Source organism: Doryrhamphus excisus, linkage group LG16 (assembly GCF_037039965.1).
Source record: "Doryrhamphus excisus strain RoL-2023G ecotype Guam linkage group LG16, RoL_Dexc_Guam_v1.1, whole genome shotgun sequence".
Classification (NCBI taxonomy): Eukaryota; Metazoa; Chordata; class Actinopteri; order Syngnathiformes; family Syngnathidae; genus Doryrhamphus; species Doryrhamphus excisus.
In genome coordinates, this window is record NC_136372.1 from 11,078,925 (window position 1) to 11,097,983 (window position 19,059).

Sequence of the window (19,059 nt, forward strand, 5' to 3'; positions counted from 1 at the left end):
ATTCTTAGTATAAAATATTGTTTTGCATGCATAGTGTTGTGTAAGCGCACATTTAAATCACCTGCATAGTCCAGTGTGGTACAGTTGCGTAATGTTTTTAGCAAAAAATCGGCAAATTTGTAGTTGCAAATGCTGAATCACAAATATGCGGGATATCCACTGTGTTTGGAGAGGAACCAAAAGTTACTCAATATAATATATTCCACAGGTCAGTCCATTCCAGCCATGGAAATGCTGAGCCGGGCCGCTCTGTCATATTGCTATGTGGGGAAAAATGAAGGTGCTGCCTGTCGCTCACTGCTGACTCTCTGCAAATGGCTGTTGGCTGACTGGAAAGACATGATACCCCAGCTCAAACAGGTATGCTCTATTTTTAACATCAACTCACTTACTGGTAGGATTTTACTGTGGGAACATTGCAGGTGTGTTGTAAATAAGTCTTATACTAATCTATTGTTGATGCGTCGTCCTTAAGTATTTGGCAATGTTTTGGTCCAGGTTGTAAAGATGTCAGGGGCTGTCAATTCATCCAACGCCGTGGGCAACTTGTCACCTTTGTGTCAGAACATTTCTGCTCTGCTAGAGCTGCCTCTCGTGGAACAAAGCATTCCCCACATCACCACCGAGACCTCGGGTAACTTAGTGGCCATTAGTCTGCCATGTAGCTACAAAGTACATCTCCATTGCTAATGCTGAGTAATACTTACATGTAATATTTTCATTAAGCAAAGCTTATATTGGCAAGAGTACCACACCGTAATAAAATTTTTGTTTTTGGCACAGTGAGTGTAGGTGTGGGGGAGCCGGACTTTGTGCTTGGCCAGCTCTACCAACTCTCCACCAGCCTGGCCCCTGAGGTGGCCAAGTCCTGGGCAGCACTGGCCAGCTGGGCTTATCGCTGGGGTAGGAAGGTCGTTGACAATGCCAGGTTAGTTGAACAATATCACTGGTTGATTTGAACATTGATGTATTGACCCCACAACAGTACATGCTATTCAATTATTGCAAGTAATTATGACAGGAGACCTTGAGTATAATAATAGTTAGAAAATGGTGTTTCATGTTCAGGTCAATACTATATTATGTTGATTTTTTTCTGTTTTGTTTTGCGTTTTTGTGCTAACAAGGGACCAACATAACCAACATGGTTTTTATATTTTCCATCCAGCCAAGGGGAGGGATTGCCTCTTCTTTCTGGAGAAAAAAAAGAAATAGAGGAGCTGCTACCTGCAAATACCAGTGAAGAAGACAAGGAAACCATTTTCGGCATTCTAGGACAAGCCATGTGTCGACCTACAGGCATACAGGTCGTGTAGTGTAATCCTATTTGCCATAATTGCATATGTACATTATTTATATATTTTTTTTCTAGATATCATTGAATAATAGTCTATTAATCTGTCCTTCTATAGGATGAGGACATGGCACTACAGCAGGAAGATGACGAGGATGACATGGTGGATGTGATATGGCGGCAGCTAACAGCGTCATGTCCCTGGCTGGCAGACGCCGGCCAACCTGTAGCAGATGGTCTTATCCGCGTTTGGAGACGTGTGGTGGACCGAATATTTGGTCTCTACCGGATCTCTTGCCAGGCCTACTTCACATTCTTGAAGCTCAATGCTGGCCAGGTGAGATTTCACAGCATCTTCCTTCGGTCTGCTTGGTCCACACCAGGGGTCGGTAATTTTTTTTTTTTTTTTTTTGACAAAACTGGTCAAATTTAAGTTTTCAGTTTTGTCATACGAAATTTCAAGTATTTTGTTGTTTTTAAACCTTGTTTAGCAACTGAATTTGAAGTTATTGAATTTACTAACACTAAATTCATCACACTGCAACGCAAGTCAAAATGTGCAGCTAACAAATATATAAAAATGCCTCAATATGAATTTAACCAAAACATTTTAATGTTTTTGCGTCTGAGCTACACATTCATTGGGGTGCTTCAATGACGTCAGCTTCCCTCTGGGCGTTGGGCTCCAGGTCCTCTGGTTCCCTCTGCAGGGGTGAACAGCCTTCATCTAAATTGTATTTTTGTGTTTTAGATTCCTATCGACGAGGACGACCCCAAACTTCTGCTTTCCTGTCACAACAGCAAGCAGAGCAATGATGATGTAATTGTCATGGCAACGCTTCGTCTCCTCCGTTTGCTGGTCAAGCATGCTGGGGAACTGAGGGAGGGACTTGAGTTGGGATTGGCCTCCACGCCAACAGCACCCTGGAGGGGTACGGCAAAGTAGCAATCTTTTATGTACAAACTATCTGGAAATTTTATATCTAATTGGTTGAGTTGAAATTATCGGAACATATTAACTGCCCAAACTATCTTTACCTGATGTAAATCTCATAATGTTCATCTCACTCAGGTATCACCCCCCAGCTTTTTTCCCGTCTGAACCATCCAGAGGCATATATACGACAAAGCATATGTAGCTTGCTCTGCCGTGTGGCCCAGGACTCGCCACACCTCATCCTTTACCCTGCCATTGTGGGCTCACTGTCCCTTGGGGGGGAGGCTCAAAATTCAGGTTGGGTCTTTTCATGTTAACTTTGTCATTCATTTTACTTAAGTAAAAACAATCAAAATATAAACATTAACAGTCTAAAATGCTAACTGGTTATTGTGACAATGTTTTGACAGGGAGCAAGCTGCCATCAGATCTGCCCACCTTTTTGGGGAGCATCCCAGGAGAGGGCCTTGATGGGGAGGGGGAAGAGGAGGAGGAGCAGCCAGAGAACAGTGAAAAAGAAGCTCCAGAAGAACTAACCTTCAGCCAAGACCAAGCCATGATGCAGGATTGTTACAGCAAGATTGTGGAAAAGCTGTCTTTAGCAAACCCTACCATGGTACTTCAGGTAATGGACTTGACATCTAGATTTCCTTCTTGCATGGACAGTCAGTACAGTTCTTGTGCTATTTTCCTCAAATAGCTCCTAACACGTTGTGTGCTAACCAGGTTCAGCAGTTGGTCGGAGAGCTGCGTAGGGTGACATTACTTTGGGATGAATTGTGGCTGGGAGTGTTACAGCAGCAGCACATGCATGTCCTGCGTAGGATCCAACAGCTTGAGGACGAGGTTAAGAGGGTTCAGAACAACAACACACTTCGCAGGTCAGAATGCTCTTCTCATCAGCGTCGCAAAGTCTGTTCTGTCTCACATCAGCCCTCTTGTTCCTTCTCTTATTTGCACTGCAGGGATGAAAAGATAGCGATAATGCGTGAGAAACACTCTGCTCTGATGCGCCCCATGGTTTTTGCCCTGGAACACGTCTGCAGCATCACTTCCGCCCCAGCAGAGACGCCACATGAGACCTGGTTCCAGCAAACCTATGGTGATGCGATCAATTCTGCCCTTGAGCGACTGAGAAACCCCCACAACCCTGCCAACCCTGCCAGCAGCTGGCTCCCCTTCAAACAGGTATGCCCGTGTTTCCACAGGACTGCAATGTATCTGGAGTTGGGTTGCAGTGGGGACCGCATGGGGCAGCAGTATTAGGTGTGTTTAAAAAGCATAGTTATGTCATCTACATCAACAGAGTTGAAATGAGTGAAGTCCTGCTATATAATGTTTGTGAGGAAAGGGCGTAAAAGTAGCCACGTATATGGACCCAAATATTCAAATTCCATTCGGGTTATTTGCTCAAAAGGAAAGAATGTAACCTTTGTATACACCTCATTCCGAAAGAAAAGTGCCAATCCGAATGAATATATAATCGGATCCACGTATGTGGAATATTCCTTTCCCCAATCCGATTGAGGTATCTTGTACCCACTCAATCGGAAAGTTGTCAGACTGCGTTCTTCTTCATGGTGTTTTTCTTCTTCTGTTGTTTATTGGCGGTTGGCAAGCAGCTTTTGTGTGCATGACCGCCGTCTGTGGAACAGAATCTAAACCCTTCTATACGCCATTCACAAGTCCAGTTGTATTATTTGTAGAAAATACATATCTATATAAAACGTGTGCCGAGCTTAATTATAAAATATTAGCAAGATTGAACTTTATCTTTTCCTGTTCCCGGGTGCGTTCTTTCAGCAAATGCTGAGATATGACGTAACACGCAGCTCGAGATGTTCTTCGATTAAAAAAAAAAAAAAAAAAAAAATGGAGGCGAGCAATCGGCACTGGACTGCTGCGCAAACTTTGTTTTTGATTCACACTAAATTGCAAGACTGGACGAACGAAAAACTGGCAATACGGAGTTATTCCAACAAGTGAAAGAAAAACTCGAAGTCGCTGTCACGTGATCTTGGTGTTTACGTTTTACTGCGCATGCCCCATTGACTATTCTGGTTGATTATAGCGGCACATGTAGACAGGAGATTGGCTTATTCCTTTCCATGTATACGACTGCTTTCGGAAAGGTCGTTCGGAAAGAGAAAAACTCCTCAAGTAAATGTGGCTAGAGTTTGACAGCCCTGACTTACAGAATCTTCATTTTTTAGATGATGTTGAGCCTGCAGCAGCGCGCTCAAAAGCGAGCCAGCTACCTGCTCCATTTAGATGAGATCAGTCCACACCTGGCATCTATGACCGCAACTGAGATGGCTCTGCCTGGCGTGGTGTCAGCGTCAGACACCGTGACTATACAAAGCATTGGCAAGACCATAACCATTCTCCCCACCAAGACCAAGCCCAAGAAACTCTTCTTCCAGGGATCCGATGGACACAACTACCCATACCTTTTCAAAGGTAAAAGCTGCATATGTATAGTCACTGTTGCAATGTATAAATAGTTTATCAGATGGTTGGTTTTCTTAAAATGATTCTCCCCCCTCCTCCAACAGGCCTGGAGGATTTACATTTGGACGAGCGCATAATGCAGTTCTTATCAATTGTGAACACTATGTTCACCAAGATCAACCAGCAGGAGCAGCCACGCTTCCATGCTCGCCATTACTCCGTCACTCCCCTTGGAACCCGATCGGGGCTTATCCAGTGGGTTGATGGAGCCACGCCCCTCTTTGGCCTCTACAAGCGCTGGCAGCAGAGGGAGGCTGTGCTGCAGGCTCAGAAGGTAACCTAGTGAATTTTTCTTTTCATTTCAAATGCAACAGCGCCATTCTTACTTGGTCTGCTGTAACCCGGTAATTCCTAATTGTTTCCGATCAGGCTCAAGACTCGTTCCAGCAGCAGCCAGTGCCACTTGTACCACGCCCCAGCGAGCTCTACTACAGCCGCATTGGTCCCGCCCTGAAAGCAGTGGGGCTCAGTCTGGATGTAACAAGGCGAGATTGGCCTCTCAGTGTCATGAAAGAGGTGTTGAAAGAACTGATGGAGGCTACACCTTCCAATTTGCTGGCCAAGGAGTTGTGGTGTTCTTGTACCACACCCAGTGAGTGGTGGAGGGTCACCCAGGTTTGTGTCTTAAAATGTGTATGTATTACAGCTTAAAGATATCTTACATGGGCTGATAATAATTTTGTTTTATTCTTTCTAGTCTTACGCCAGATCAACTGCTGTCATGTCGATGGTGGGATACATAATTGGTCTCGGTGACAGACATCTTGACAATGTACTTATTGACATGACCTCTGGAGAGGTTGTACACATTGACTACAATGTGTGTTTTGAAAAAGGTAAGGTCACAGACAACCTAAGGAACTTTTGTCATGACATTGTACGGAGGAGGGATTGAGATCGCTTGCATTGTCAAACCTTCTTGGTAAAATTTGTGATTTTATGTGCCGCCAGGGAAGAGCCTGCGAGTTCCAGAGAAGGTTCCATTCAGGATGACCCATAATATTGAAACGGCGTTAGGTGTCACCGGGGTGGAAGGCATCTTTAGACTTTCCTGTGAACAGGTACATCAAAATCTGTTTTAAACGGGCAAATTCACAGTGCCCTTTAATTTTTGTAGCTTAAACTAAATAGCGTAATTGCACTGTTTGCTATATTGAAAGCCACTTTATAGTTGTTGCTTATATCTAATGAAATATACCAAGAGAAAAAGACGTCATTGAATAAATTTTCAGGTTGTTCAGATGATGCGTCGAGGCAGAGAGACCCTCCTGACCCTGCTGGAGGCCTTTGTCTATGATCCACTGGTGGATTGGACTGCTGGGGGAGAGGTGGGCTTTGCAGGTGCGGTCTATGGAGGTGGGGGTCAACAGGCTGACAGCAAACAGAACAAGAGGGAGATGGAGAGGGAAATCACACGCTCGCTCTACTCTTCCAGAGTAGCTGAGATTAAGGTAAAGACTACAACTGCAGAAAAAAGCCACAGGCCTCCCTTGGTCAGACTTTTAAACATGTTAAAGTGCACATAGTGTTCTGTGAGTATTGAACACTATTATTCCAGAATCAAAGCATGTGATTGGGTTACTGTTTGTACTTTGCAAAGGTGAACTGGTTTAAGAATCGCGATGAAATGCTGGCTGTCCTGCCCCAAGTGGAAGAGGCTGTAGAAGAGTACTTGGTCCTGCAGGATCTGCTCTGCCAGGGGGAGAAGCTACAGGCAAAGCTTCAGGAAGAGGTGACCTTCCTGGAAGGAGCTGAAAACCATCCAAACCATCTAGTTTTCACTCTGGAGCAAAGGTGAGGACAAATGGAACGCTTACACAAACAAATATTTTTAGATTCCAATAGAAAGTGCTACAACTGCAAAACATCTTTTGTACAGGTACTCTGAACACACCCAGCTACAGTCACGGCAGCGAACTGTACAGGATGCCATTCAAAGCAAGCTTGCTGACCTAGATCAATGGATCTCACAGTACCAGGCAGCTTTTTCAAACTTGGAGACCACTCAGCTGGCTGCTCTCCTGCAGGATATCAGCAGCCCCATCGATCTTGGTTAGATCATTAACATTTATTTTCTGCATATTTTTTTTAATTTAAGGTACATTGCATATTAATGGATGTACAATTAGCAGTAAATAGGCCCGATTTAGTTTCCATCTGTAGGATGGGGGACTATGTAGGACTATACAGTGAAACGTGTACACCAATTACTCAATCACTCACCATCTTAAAATGTAGTTGTGTTCTCTCTTTAGGTCCTCCCAGCTATGTACCAGCTACAGCCTTCTTGCAGAATGCGGGTCAGGCCCACCTGATCAGCCAGTGTGAGAGTCTCGAGGCAGAGATGAGCTCTCTGCTGCAGCAACGCCGTGGGGCCCTTCGGATTTGCTTGGAGCAGCTGCACAGCTATGCCACAGTGGCTTTGCTGTACCCACGAGCCACTCTGTTGCGCCATCGAGCCCATCAGTGGAAGGCCTGGTTGGAAGAAATGCTGAATGTAATGACAGTTGAGCACTGCCAGCACATCTACAGACAGTAAGAAGAACTTTTTTTTTACGTCACACAAGATTTTTGAGGATAAAAAGTACATAAATGAATATACACAACCATTTTTATTGATTATTTATCTTTTGCACTTGTCTTCCTTTCTGCACAGATATGAGGTGCTGTTTGCCCCCCAGTTGACTGCAGCCTCCTGCCAGTTTCTGTCCAGCGTGGAGTTGGCCGTGCAGCGCCAAGTGGCTGACACTAATGAGCGTGTGATGCACCAAGCCGAGCGACTGAAAGCTGAGGGTACCACGGCAGCGGCTTGTGAGGAGCAGCTCAAGGAGATAGAACACTGCATTGGGGTCTTCCTGCATGAAAATGGGGAGTCAGGCTCACTGAGCTTGGCGGGAATCATCACTTCAGCCCTGTGCTCCCTCTGCAGGTCCAAATATACTTTTTGTTTGTTGAAATTTTGTTTGGGCACCTCTGACCTAGTTTCCGTACTCTTCAGTTAATGTAACTCTTGGTGTGAATATCAATATTTCAATATCTTATTCAGGGCTGTGACCCTGAATAAATGAATATCTTTCCTCACAGCTGTAAAAATCCCAAATACATATACACAATATGTGTATATTACATATTATAAACTATTCACTTTGTAGCGTAGTATTGGAAAGAGGAGGAACATAACTGCTAATTTATTCTTTCAGGAGGAACTTGGTGATGGAGAGCGCAGCAGCAAGTGCTGGTGAACAGCTGGTCGACCTCATGTCTCGGGATGGGGCATGGTTCCTTGAGGAGCTGTGCAGTATGATGGGAAATGTCAGTGCCCTGGCAACACTGCTGCAACGCTGCCCCCTCCTGCCTCACGATCTGGAGCTCCTGTCACCCTCTGCCACCCTCCAAGCCGTTTACATGGCCAATGCTGTGTATACCTGTTTGCAGGTACTGGAGTTGTAGCCTCAGGCCACCATGGTTAAGAAACAGAACACCATCTTTGCCTTTGACTTCAGTTTCTTTAATTTCCTAACCATTGCTGATTTTGTTGTCTGAAATCCAGTCAGTATGTTAGTTTCTTGTTCATTGCAGGAACTCAACACCAATTTCCGTCAGATCATCTTTCCAGAGGCTCTGCGCTGTATGGTAAAAGGAGAGCCCACTCTGGAGACAATGTTGACTGAGTTGGAGCAACTGGTAGAGCAGAGCTCTGATGGTCTGGGCTTGCAAGGCTTGGTTGACAGTCTGCTCGCCACCACAGGCCTGGACCATGATGGACACAAACAATGTCTGGACATCACAAGGTAATTAGTGGTTCATAAAGGGTACAACCAACCAGAAGATGTATCCCACCAAAAACACCCATAAACAGGAGCCAATATTATTTTTATTACTTTTTAGTTGAGTTACGATGCCATCTACTGGTAACAACACGCTACACAGTCAGTCCCATATAATGTATTGATGAGGGTGAACAGGAGTGCTGAATTTATTTGTCGGGCGGCACAAATCAATAAATGCATGGCAAACGCTGGATGTTTTAGACATTACACTGTCCCGGCATCCTTCGATTTTTTTTTTTCTTTTATGCAGCCCTCGCTGCACAAAGGTTTGGACACCCCTGCTCTACTGGAATGATCCCACAAACCAACAGGGGGCAGTAGTGCACTGCTCTCCAATTCTTTTGTCTGGTCCAAATAAATCCAAGCACTCACAGAAGAGAGCAAATCCTACTTTGTCAAACACATTTTTAATTGAGGGGGTAATTAATGGAAAAAAAAATGCTACATCGACATGGTGTTACTGGAGTGTGTATAATTTGTCATATGTTGCATTTGTGCCTTCAGGATGTTGCGTGCCCAGTACTCAGAGCTGATCCAGCCACGCAGCATGGACGGCACGGCCCAGGACTCTCCAAAGATGTCTGCAGGTCAAATGCTACTGGTCGCCTTTGATGGAATGTTTACTCAGTTAGAGACCGCCTTTGGACAGCTCACTGAAAAGGTAACACATTACAAATGTAGTCAAAAGTCAGCCATGTCGTTTGGTCTAGAAACAGTACCATTGAGGAAAAGACAGAAAGCAGAACTGGAGGTAGCAGAGGTTTTCAGTGCGAGTGACCAGGATGGATAGGATCAGGAACGAGTACATCAGAGGCACATTACATGTTAGAGGCCTTGGAGATAAAGTCAGAGAGGCCAGAGACTGGAGATGGTTGGGACATGTCCAGAGGAGAGATAGTGAATATATTGGTAGAAGGATGCTGCATTTAGAGCTGCCAGGTAGGAGGCATAGAGGAAGACCAAGGGAAGGGAAAAGCCCAAAGAGAAAGAAGAAGAATCAGATTCTGAATAGTATTTCTGTCCCCCAGTGGGGCCACCACAGAGTTGCATGACAGTTACTAGACTCTGAATGGGTAGACTCAAAACAGCACTTAATGGACCTTTGACACTTTGAGTCTGTAATGTCAAATCTAACCAAATACTTTCACAACAATCAGCTTAAAATTAATTTTCCCCACAGTTAGCAAACCATTTCCTCTGTTCCTTTTGCTCAGCTGAGTTCTCTGGAAGTGCCATCGGCCTGGAGAAAGGTGGACGTTCTGAGAGAAACACGTACTGCACAGCTCCACTTCTTTGACAGTATCACTCAGCGGGAACTGATGGAAGACGTTTTCTTCCTGAAGAGACTGCAGACCATCAGAGATTTCTTTAGAATGTGTGCCTCCTTTGCACAGACTCTCTCAGGTAAGACGTTTTTACTGTCAAATACAGATGATCATTTCTCCAAGTCCTAAATAGCCACACCCCTTGTCTGTGATTGTCTAATGACTGTTGTTTTTTTGTACTAAGGGCCCCCTACAGATGAACTTTTACCCTCCAATGGACCGGTTGGTTTGGGGAAGCCATTGTACCGGCAACCTAATTCTTCTGGCTCGAGTGGGGCAGTGGTCAGCGAGGAACAAATGACTCGTCCAATCAAGGCCTTTACAGCTGAATTCGTTTGGCAGATGCTCTTGGGTCTGCCTAGCCAAGCTCTTGGGCTGGCCCTCTGCAGCACCCTGTCTGCTCTCGGTCTGGATATTGTTGCCCAAGTTGAGGCAAAAGATTTTGGCGCCGAGAGCAAGGTATGACATTTTGTCATTTATTGGCTCAGGCCGACATTTCCTTGGGATTTTTGCTAGAGATATAATCAGAATGGACAATAATGAAGGATTTTTCAACACTTGTCGAATGGACCGATTTTTTTCATAGAAATTACTAGGGATGTAAATCTACTTGTGGTAGGCCAATTTGACGCGGGCCATTGGATTGGGTTATATCAATATAACCCAACTACATATACATAATTTGGCACCAAAGACAAACCATCAGGGCTTGTCCATATTTGTCAAATTGGCGATGATACAGTGAGCACCCTGTGAGTATAAACTAATAAGTGACTGCAAACCGCTCCTTTGTTTTTGGTAGGTATCTCTGGATGACCTTTGCAAGAAGGGAACTGAGCAGAGTCTGGCGTCTGGCCGAGTCTCCCAACTGCTGCTTAACAGAGCCACAGTGCTGGCCGCCTCGTACGACACAGCCTGGAAGAAGTTGGACCTGCTACAAAGGTTGGATGGCAACCTGGATGCTGCTAAGGCCAGTTTGCAGAGACTTCAGCTGCACACGGCCATGTTTCAGGTACTCTCATCCTGTACCTGATTGGCTCTATAGTAAAGGTTTTAATTTTGCATTGTATTAATTATGTTTTTAAGATGAAAAAGTACACCCGACGTTGCAACCACTCAGTAGTTCCTCCTTATTTACTACTAATTAGTCACATCTTGTCAAATCGTCTTCCTGCTCAAAAATGTTGAGCAACTTGCCTTGTGAGGCAGCACCCTCTGTTGGATTCATAGCTGAGGCACTTTTCCCTCCTGCTGATACCGTCATCAAACACTATACACAGTATTTTCAATTTCAAGCAGAGAAAATGAATGTGAACATTCATGAACGTGGGCATGAATGTCCAACGGTGGATCGCTGCTGTATTTGTGGTCAGTTTTTGCTTGTCATAGAACAGTGTCATTGTGTGTCTCCTCCAGTGGCAGCATGAAGATGTCCTGGGTCCCAACAATCAGAGTCTGAGTGTCAACATTCCTCCTCGTGCAGTCATTCTCAGTAACATGAAGAAGAAGCTGTATAAACTGAGTCAGGATGAGGGAGCCATTGTGGCAATTCAGGTGTGCATCCTTTGACACACTATGTATCCTCCTCATTTGTAACTTTAAAGGTGCGGTAGCCACTGCTCCTAGTGCTATTTAAAACACTATACACTTTATGATAATTTAGACCTGCAACACTTCCCCAGTTAATTATTTTGGTGAGTATTAGTGGGTTTTATTTTGGAGTCATGATACGCTCAGCTCACATAACGTGTGTTAAAATGTCCCTTGAAGTTCCATCCATGCATGCCTTTCCACTTCCTCGTTGCTGTGGAGCGCTTTAAGATATGAGTCATGTTCAACTCTTATCAAATGCACTTTTTGGCCGTTTTTACGGATTTAAAACCGCAGTAAACATGATCCCTTCTATTACATCTTTGGGATCAGGTATTTGGGTTTGGTAGCAAATGAGTTAATGTGCAGTTCCAATCCTGCTTCATGCACTGTCCTCGTTCATATTTTAGTATTACAGTAAAGTCTCGTTATATCGATATCGGTTATAACGAATTACTGCTTATTACGATACTATTTTCATTTCCCGGCAAATTTCTAGTCTTTTATGATATAATTAGTTCCATTAGTACGATACACGGTTATTATGATAATCCAGTTACTACGATGCCCTTTTCATCTCCCGCCAGCCAATTTGGTCTGCTTATATCGATACAAAAGCAGCTTAAATCAATCTTTGCTTAAGGATTTCAATACCAAAAAAGAACACGGCGAACGGCTGCTTCCAGTCAACTTTATTTTTCACACTTCCACCACCAGAGCGCAGCACACACACCGATTCCTGCACTTCCTGGTTCACAGGTCATGCTCAACCCGCCCCACATAGCTGGCCAAACACATGCCTGCAACAGAAGAACCAACTGAAATAGCATACACACCTATTCCAACGAAGACACAAGCGTACAAATACATGTATTTGTGTTGTATTCAGATATCTTTTTATCGCTTGTAATTATCACTTTCTCTCGTGTGTATAGATTCTATACACACGAGAGAACGCAGTTGGTTCTTCGTGTTCTTTTTTGATATTGAAATCCTTAAGCAAAGATTGATTTAAGCTGCTCGACATTGTTCTATGTATACTATAGAACAATGTGCATTATTGCCCACTTTTAATGCAGTTCGGTGCAGGATCGGATATATCGACAGTCCGGTTATATCGATATTTTTTCCGACTCCCGACAATATTGATATAACGAGACTTTACTGTATTATGAGTATTATTCTAAAAGCTGATCTATGTTTTGACGGCTGGTCTCTTCAGGAGAAACTGGCCTCACTGGAGGCGAGCATTGAGCAGCGTCTGAAGTGGGCTGGCGGGGCAAATCCAACACTGGCCCCTGTCCTTCAGGACTTTGAGATGACCATCAGGGAGAGACGTGCCATGGTGTCCAGAGAAAACCAGCGTGCAAGCCAGGTGAAAAAGCTGGATTTAAGGGTTGGTCCATGAAGCCTAAAGATGAAATGAATTCTAAAGTCAATTTGCCGTCTAGGTCACTTTCTTGTGTTCCACCATCCTGAACTTCGAAGGCCTTCGCACTCGATCCCCAGAGGCTCTCAGCATGGACACGGCATTGTTTGAGCTGCTGAAACGCTGCCAGCAGACATGTTCATTCGCTGCACAGTTTAGTAGCACGGTGTCTCCGTTGGAGCTTGAACTATTGCAGAGACTGGTGGGTTTTGACATCTAACATTACATGGGATAGTTAATGGATAGCAATCACACAATATTTTAATATCACAAGATCGATATTTCAATTAAACAATACATTTTTCTTCGTAGAGTAGCTGGTTAAAATAGAGGAATTAAAATTTTATTATAGATTTTTTTGTGGAAATTATCATTCCCAAGGGCTGCACGGCGACTGAGTGATTAGCTCGCAGGCCACACAGCTATGAGACCAGAGTTCGATTCCACCCTCGGTCATCTCTGTGTGGAGTTTGCATGTTCTCCTCGTGAATGCATGTGTTCTCTCCGGGTACTCCGGCTTCCTCCCACATTCCAAAAACATGCTCGCTTAATTGGTGACTCCAAATTGTCCATAGGTATGAATGTGTGTGAATGGTTGTTTGTCTATATATGCCCTGTGATTGGCTGGCGACCGGTCCAGGGTGTACCCCGCCTCTCGCCCGAAGACAGCTGGGTTAGGCTCCAGCACCTCGAGACCCTTGTGAGGATAAGCAGTAGAAAATGAATGAATGTCACTCCCAAGCGCTCTTGAGGACTTCTAGGTACATAGATCTGTGCGCAGGCAATTTGCAGCCAAGATACGGAAGTCCGGGTCGCATTGACGGCAGTAGAGCTTGGCGATAAACTCTGTAAAACCGAGCGTGCAGAGCCATCCAAAACTCCTTTCAGGGCTCACTCCCAAATGCACAAATCTTGTGATCATTATCTATCCCTTCAACATTTCTAACATAAACTCCTTATATTATTATAAAAGTGTGAATGCAGAAAGCATGAGCAATTTACAGTACTTCATCAGGTCTGCTTTGAATGTCTTTGTATGGCTGCTACAGAGTCCAGTGCTGGACCTGCCTATAGGCAGCCCCGATTGGCTGAGCTATGCCCAGAGGCAGCTTGAGGAGGAACTGAGTGCGGAGCAGAGGACACAGGAGGAGCGAGAGCAGCAGCTGGACTCCTGTGCCGAAACGTTACAACTCCTCGTCGACTCCATTAAGACCATTCTGTCAACTCACAACCGCCAGCTGGCTGATGTCAAGCACTTGCTCAAAGCAATGGCTAAGGTACAGTTACCTTGTACCTTCCATTTTATATTAAATGTAATATTTTTGTTAAGCCAGGAGTCTTAATTCTCTTTTCTGGAAACAGGATGAGGAGGCTGCCTTGGCCGATGGTGAAGAGGTGGCGTACGAGGGCAGCGTGCGTCACTTCTTAATGGAGTATAAGGCGTGGCAGGACAACATCCAGGTGGTTTTGTTTACAGTCATTCAGGCTAGTGGGCAGCCGCGCAATCAGGAGCAGTTGGAATTGCTTGAAGAGATCCCTGCTACTGTGAAGGAGCTCCAGTCCCAGAGCCAGAGGTAGTTTCAGTGTTGTGCACACAACCTTGAGTTGATTTGTATGAATCTTTTATTAATATCCCCACTATGTTTGTTTCACAACAGTGTGTATAATGGCCTGGTGGGATTTGCCTCCCCCCTGGTGACGGAAAGAGAGAATGACTGCGCCAGCCCTGTGTCAGCAGCACAGACAAGCTTTGCAGCCGGTATGACCTTCCAGAATACACACTATAAATACAAACCTTTGTAAGACGTGATGTGAAAACCATCAAGCCACGACTGTATCATGCTGACTGTAGACAAGTTTCATTCAGTATTTTTAAAACATGTCTCTCAAGCCGTTAGATGCAGCGGGTTGAAGACTCAGCCGGACTCCATGTCCCAGAATGCACGGAAGGCCCTGCCACGTAACCTGGGGACACCCACGGACACCCCACCCAGCACACTGATGAACAGCAAGGGCCTCAACCCCAGTCCCAAGAGGGCTGTACGAGACCCCAAAACAGGAAAAGGTACCTCCTGCCAGCTTGACTTTGACTGGCTTTGATTTCAGATCAACATTTTCAGTAAAAGTGACTTTTGTAATTGTTAAATTAGATTTAGCTCCAGAGTCCTCTTCGTCTCTCCGCAACTGCCATTGTTCACTCGGGGTAAATCCAGGTTTTAGCCCTATTTATGCCTTATACACGCATTAAGCACTTTTAACGTATACAATGTACAGGTAGTCACTACTAATGAATGATGATGTAAGATACTGTGGTGCTTTCATAGACATCCATCCAATCCTCATTAGGATTGCGGAGGTATGCTGGATCCTAATCCTATCCCAGCTGACTTTGGGTAAAATGCAGACTAGACTGGTCGTCAGTCATTACGGAGCACTAATAGACAGTCATTCACTCTAATTTTCCAACTTTCTGAACAGGAAGCGATCCCATTCTGGCTGCGGCCTTAGTTGCGTTTTTATATTTGTTATTCCACTGCATTGCTAAAAGTAAACCCGCTGCTCTTTTTTTTGGTTTATTTTTTGCAGCTGTCCAGGAGAGAAACTCATACGCTGTGAGTGTGTGGAAGCGAGTGAAAGCCAAGCTGGAGGGCAGAGACATCGATCCAAACCGTAGGATGAGTGTCACTGAGCAGGTCAGGTGTACCATCCACATATTGTCACACACGCTGACGCCGTCATCTTTAATAATATGCATTTAACGTTCTCTTAAATCCAACCGGCTCTTTAGTGGTTTACTCTAATTTATTAGAATCTCCATTAAATGACTAAACCAGGCCAAGTTTTATTGTATGTAGTTAATAATGGAAACCTAAACTAGTCTATTGCACTTGTGACTTTCGACATAGATATAAAGAGAATGAAAGCCGTTAAAGGCAGTTTACATGGTTTCACATTTTTATTTAGCTCAGGCTAATACATTGCTTACTTTGCACTGAACAGGAAGTCGCTTTTTCACACTGCAACACGTTGACCTGGTTTGTAATGTTTGACTACAGGTGGACTTTATCATCAAGGAGGCCACAAACATGGACAACCTCGCCCAGCTGTACGAGGGCTGGACCGCCTGGGTTTGAACACGGCACCGCCTCATGTCTTTGGTTAAGGCTTGGAGATCCACTAGAGTCCAGCAGGTCTGGGGTGTCGGAACAGCAGCACCAGGCCACACTGCGAGGAGGAAATGGAAAGCGGAAGCTTAGCCCGCCCTCCCACCTTCCTGGGCACCCATACTGGGGTAGCGACCCCGTAGCACCGCTGCCACCATACTCCCCGCAACCACCGGCGGTCGGGCCAACGCAACGCTTAGTGGGCCTGCCGCCCCACTTCATTTTCTGGGGCTCGACTAGGCAAAGCTGCCGGACCGGGGAGGGGTGGGAAGAAGGGCCAAATGCCTCCTCACCCTCACCTGGGAGATACCTTCCCCCCCTCACCTGCGCAGCCCGCTACCAAGTTGTACCCTAAACATCCTGTTGAGCCAGTCCAACTCCACCCGAGCTCAGGAAGAAGCAGGAAGCGTGTGATCCGTGACTTCACAAGGCTCACGAATACCCTCTTCTCTTGAAACTCTGCCTCAACGGGTATGTGGTACTCACGGCTTGTGGGCCAGTTGGGCCGGAACGAAAAGAATGAAGGTTCCTCAGAATTCTTCTGAAGACTGAAATGCAAGAGGACATCGATAATCAAAATTGTACTCTGATTGATAAAAGTGGTCGTACGACTTGACAAAATAAAATGTAACTCGTTGTGCTCGTCGGGATGGTCTTTGTGCTTTTGTGGGAAACTGAAGTACCGAGTCGCACAACTTTGTCAGCTAGGACGGGACACTAAACGAATTCATTTCGAGGAGGCGCCACCTCCATCAAATCTTTATTCTCCTGTGTGCATCTTTGTCTGTGTTGTGCTTTGTAAGCGTTTGCGCCTCCTTTACAAATAACAAAAAGTCGCCTGCTGTTGCCTTTTTTGTGTGTTTACTTTCCTGCATAGAAGCTCTTGCTTTTCTCCTCGGTCGTAACTCCCCAACCCTAATGCTTGTATTTTATTCATCTTGAATTTCTAGTTTTACATTTTTAGTGGGAGATGCAATGCTTTTTGGTGATGGTGAAAAATGTTTTCTTAAAGCTTTTACTCTATTTCTTTGACTCTAAATAAACATTGAACTGATAAGTGTCCAAGACTTCAGTCTATCCGTGGCATTTGGTTGTGGGGGCGTGGGGTCATGACGTCACTAATACATTTGCATAATTTATGCCCAGCCATCTGAATAGCAATTCAGTAAGCCTGGGTGGAGGATTTTTATTTTACGTCTATGGCTACTAATTGTAAAATAAAATGGCTTAGTTTACAATTATTTGGATAAATGTAAGTAATTGATAAGCCTACCGTATTGACGATATTTGTGAAGCTCAGTTGCTATTACAAACAGTATACATACAGACGGAGCCCTACACAGTGCAATCTTATTCGCTGTTCAATTGAACTAATTTTAAAAAGTTCTCAATAGCCAACATGTAATGTAGTGTTTTTACTCATCCTTTTGTCTCCTGTGTGGCTGTGCATTTTTCCTACAGCATTTTAAATCATCAGTGATATGCAAATTAAACGATGGCGTCAGCTGCCGACTTCGAGGACAACCAATAGCTACATTTTTTAAATAGTTGGCAAAAGTGCTTGCTGGGCGGCATGTGGAGACCAATGACAAAGTGAAATTACTTCCGCGAGTCATTTTAGAGATTAAGACAACAAATTATCAGGAGAATGCCATCTGGAGTGAGTCATGCCAGTCAAGTATTCAGATATATTGGAGTGTCGGCTGTCACTTCTGGTCATGTGACGACGACGTCATGAGTGAAAGGCTTAAACGCTAGCATTATTTTTGACCTGAAAACGTTTCCGTGGATAGCCCTTCATTGTATGGAAAACACTGCTAAAATATGGACTTAAAAACGTTGCCAATATAAAAAATAATTCAAAAACAGTTCTTTGAAGTGTCTTTCGAGTTCAACATGAACTACAACCACAGGAAGTGAAACGTGACCTTCCTATTGGTGGAAAAACAATGCTGATCAATAAACAACCCAAAGGAAGTTTGGTTGCAGAGGAGAAGGGAATGGGCGGGCACTTGAAATACATTTTTTGTGATATTGCCTTTATATACTACAGTACTACATTGGGCAAGGGGGTGGGCGGCCCACTTTCACGTATGTAGTTCTACACAAAACTACAAAATTTTGGCATCAATCCGATACCAAGTAAATAGAGTAAATTGCAGTTGTCATTTCCTGTGAGGAGTGCATTTGGGACAGCACTACGCTGCCCCCAGGAGCTACAAGAGCTACTACTAATTACACAATACAGTATAAGTATATATAAGTATAAGTGCACACACATGTGTGGGCAGGCTCCAGCTCACCTGTGACTGTGAACAGGTTAATGTATATATTTTTTAAAGTGCAACGTGTAATATTGGCGTCTAATGCAGACACAAGCAAGCTTTCTGCTTGAAACAGCCTCTCCTGTGTTTAAAACCAGAGAGGTCAGCATTCCTCTATGAAGGCCCCAATGCAGATCCGTATCCTTCCTCAAATACTCTGCAGGGAGTGAAGGTGGACAATCAGTGTCTTTGTGGTGCCCACTGCCTGTACTGTGGATCTACCCTGCAGACCCTCAGTCCTTCTGAGTTCCTCCTGGAGCTGTGTGCACCACCTCAGTCACTCTGGATTACTACTTTTGGAATACAAACCTGAAAACCTGGATTAAATTTTGGATTTGAATCCCTGAAAGAAAGAAGTGAGGTCTCACTGAAGCATTCATAAGGTAGGCTGTTTGTTCTTATTATACTTATACAAGCAAGGAAAATGTATGTTCTATGTAAATGAAAAAGCCAATGATTGAGACATCATTATCAATTCAGATGTCCAAACATTTAACAGAAAAAGAAGAATCACATTTTCTGACATTTCACCTGAAGCCATGTCCTCTTGACTCCTGCACTCGTTCAGTGTCTGTTAGGACACCAACACCTTACTGTATATGTATACTTTATATCATATTTACATATATATACTATGTATATATGTAAATTTAGG

At 44.4% G+C, this 19,059-nt stretch overlaps 1 protein-coding gene across 2 annotated transcripts in view; it reads left to right on the forward strand.

Annotated features, from left to right (window-relative positions):
- smg1 (SMG1 nonsense mediated mRNA decay associated PI3K related kinase) overlaps positions 1–17,153 on the forward strand; it is a 35,771-nt gene extending 18,618 nt beyond the window's left edge. For both annotated transcript variants that reach the window (XM_058049374.2, XM_058049375.2), the window contains exons 30-64: positions 209–360; positions 499–634; positions 784–928; positions 1,169–1,307; positions 1,413–1,631; positions 2,046–2,226; positions 2,367–2,528; positions 2,642–2,856; positions 2,958–3,112; positions 3,197–3,419; positions 4,445–4,691; positions 4,787–5,016; positions 5,112–5,357; positions 5,440–5,578; positions 5,694–5,803; positions 5,975–6,193; positions 6,343–6,536; positions 6,622–6,794; positions 6,998–7,277; positions 7,399–7,671; positions 7,943–8,177; positions 8,322–8,533; positions 9,077–9,233; positions 9,787–9,976; positions 10,082–10,356; positions 10,700–10,909; positions 11,314–11,451; positions 12,710–12,862; positions 12,939–13,118; positions 13,966–14,193; positions 14,279–14,490; positions 14,575–14,675; positions 14,808–14,981; positions 15,503–15,609; positions 15,973–17,153. In XM_058049374.2, the coding sequence (XP_057905357.2) occupies positions 209–360; positions 499–634; positions 784–928; positions 1,169–1,307; positions 1,413–1,631; positions 2,046–2,226; positions 2,367–2,528; positions 2,642–2,856; positions 2,958–3,112; positions 3,197–3,419; positions 4,445–4,691; positions 4,787–5,016; positions 5,112–5,357; positions 5,440–5,578; positions 5,694–5,803; positions 5,975–6,193; positions 6,343–6,536; positions 6,622–6,794; positions 6,998–7,277; positions 7,399–7,671; positions 7,943–8,177; positions 8,322–8,533; positions 9,077–9,233; positions 9,787–9,976; positions 10,082–10,356; positions 10,700–10,909; positions 11,314–11,451; positions 12,710–12,862; positions 12,939–13,118; positions 13,966–14,193; positions 14,279–14,490; positions 14,575–14,675; positions 14,808–14,981; positions 15,503–15,609; positions 15,973–16,050 (6,488 nt within the window). In that variant the 3' untranslated portion in view covers positions 16,051–17,153. The remainder of the gene's footprint in view (positions 1–208; positions 361–498; positions 635–783; positions 929–1,168; positions 1,308–1,412; positions 1,632–2,045; positions 2,227–2,366; positions 2,529–2,641; positions 2,857–2,957; positions 3,113–3,196; positions 3,420–4,444; positions 4,692–4,786; positions 5,017–5,111; positions 5,358–5,439; positions 5,579–5,693; positions 5,804–5,974; positions 6,194–6,342; positions 6,537–6,621; positions 6,795–6,997; positions 7,278–7,398; positions 7,672–7,942; positions 8,178–8,321; positions 8,534–9,076; positions 9,234–9,786; positions 9,977–10,081; positions 10,357–10,699; positions 10,910–11,313; positions 11,452–12,709; positions 12,863–12,938; positions 13,119–13,965; positions 14,194–14,278; positions 14,491–14,574; positions 14,676–14,807; positions 14,982–15,502; positions 15,610–15,972) is intronic.
- The last annotated feature ends 1,906 nt before the right edge of the window (positions 17,154–19,059 follow it).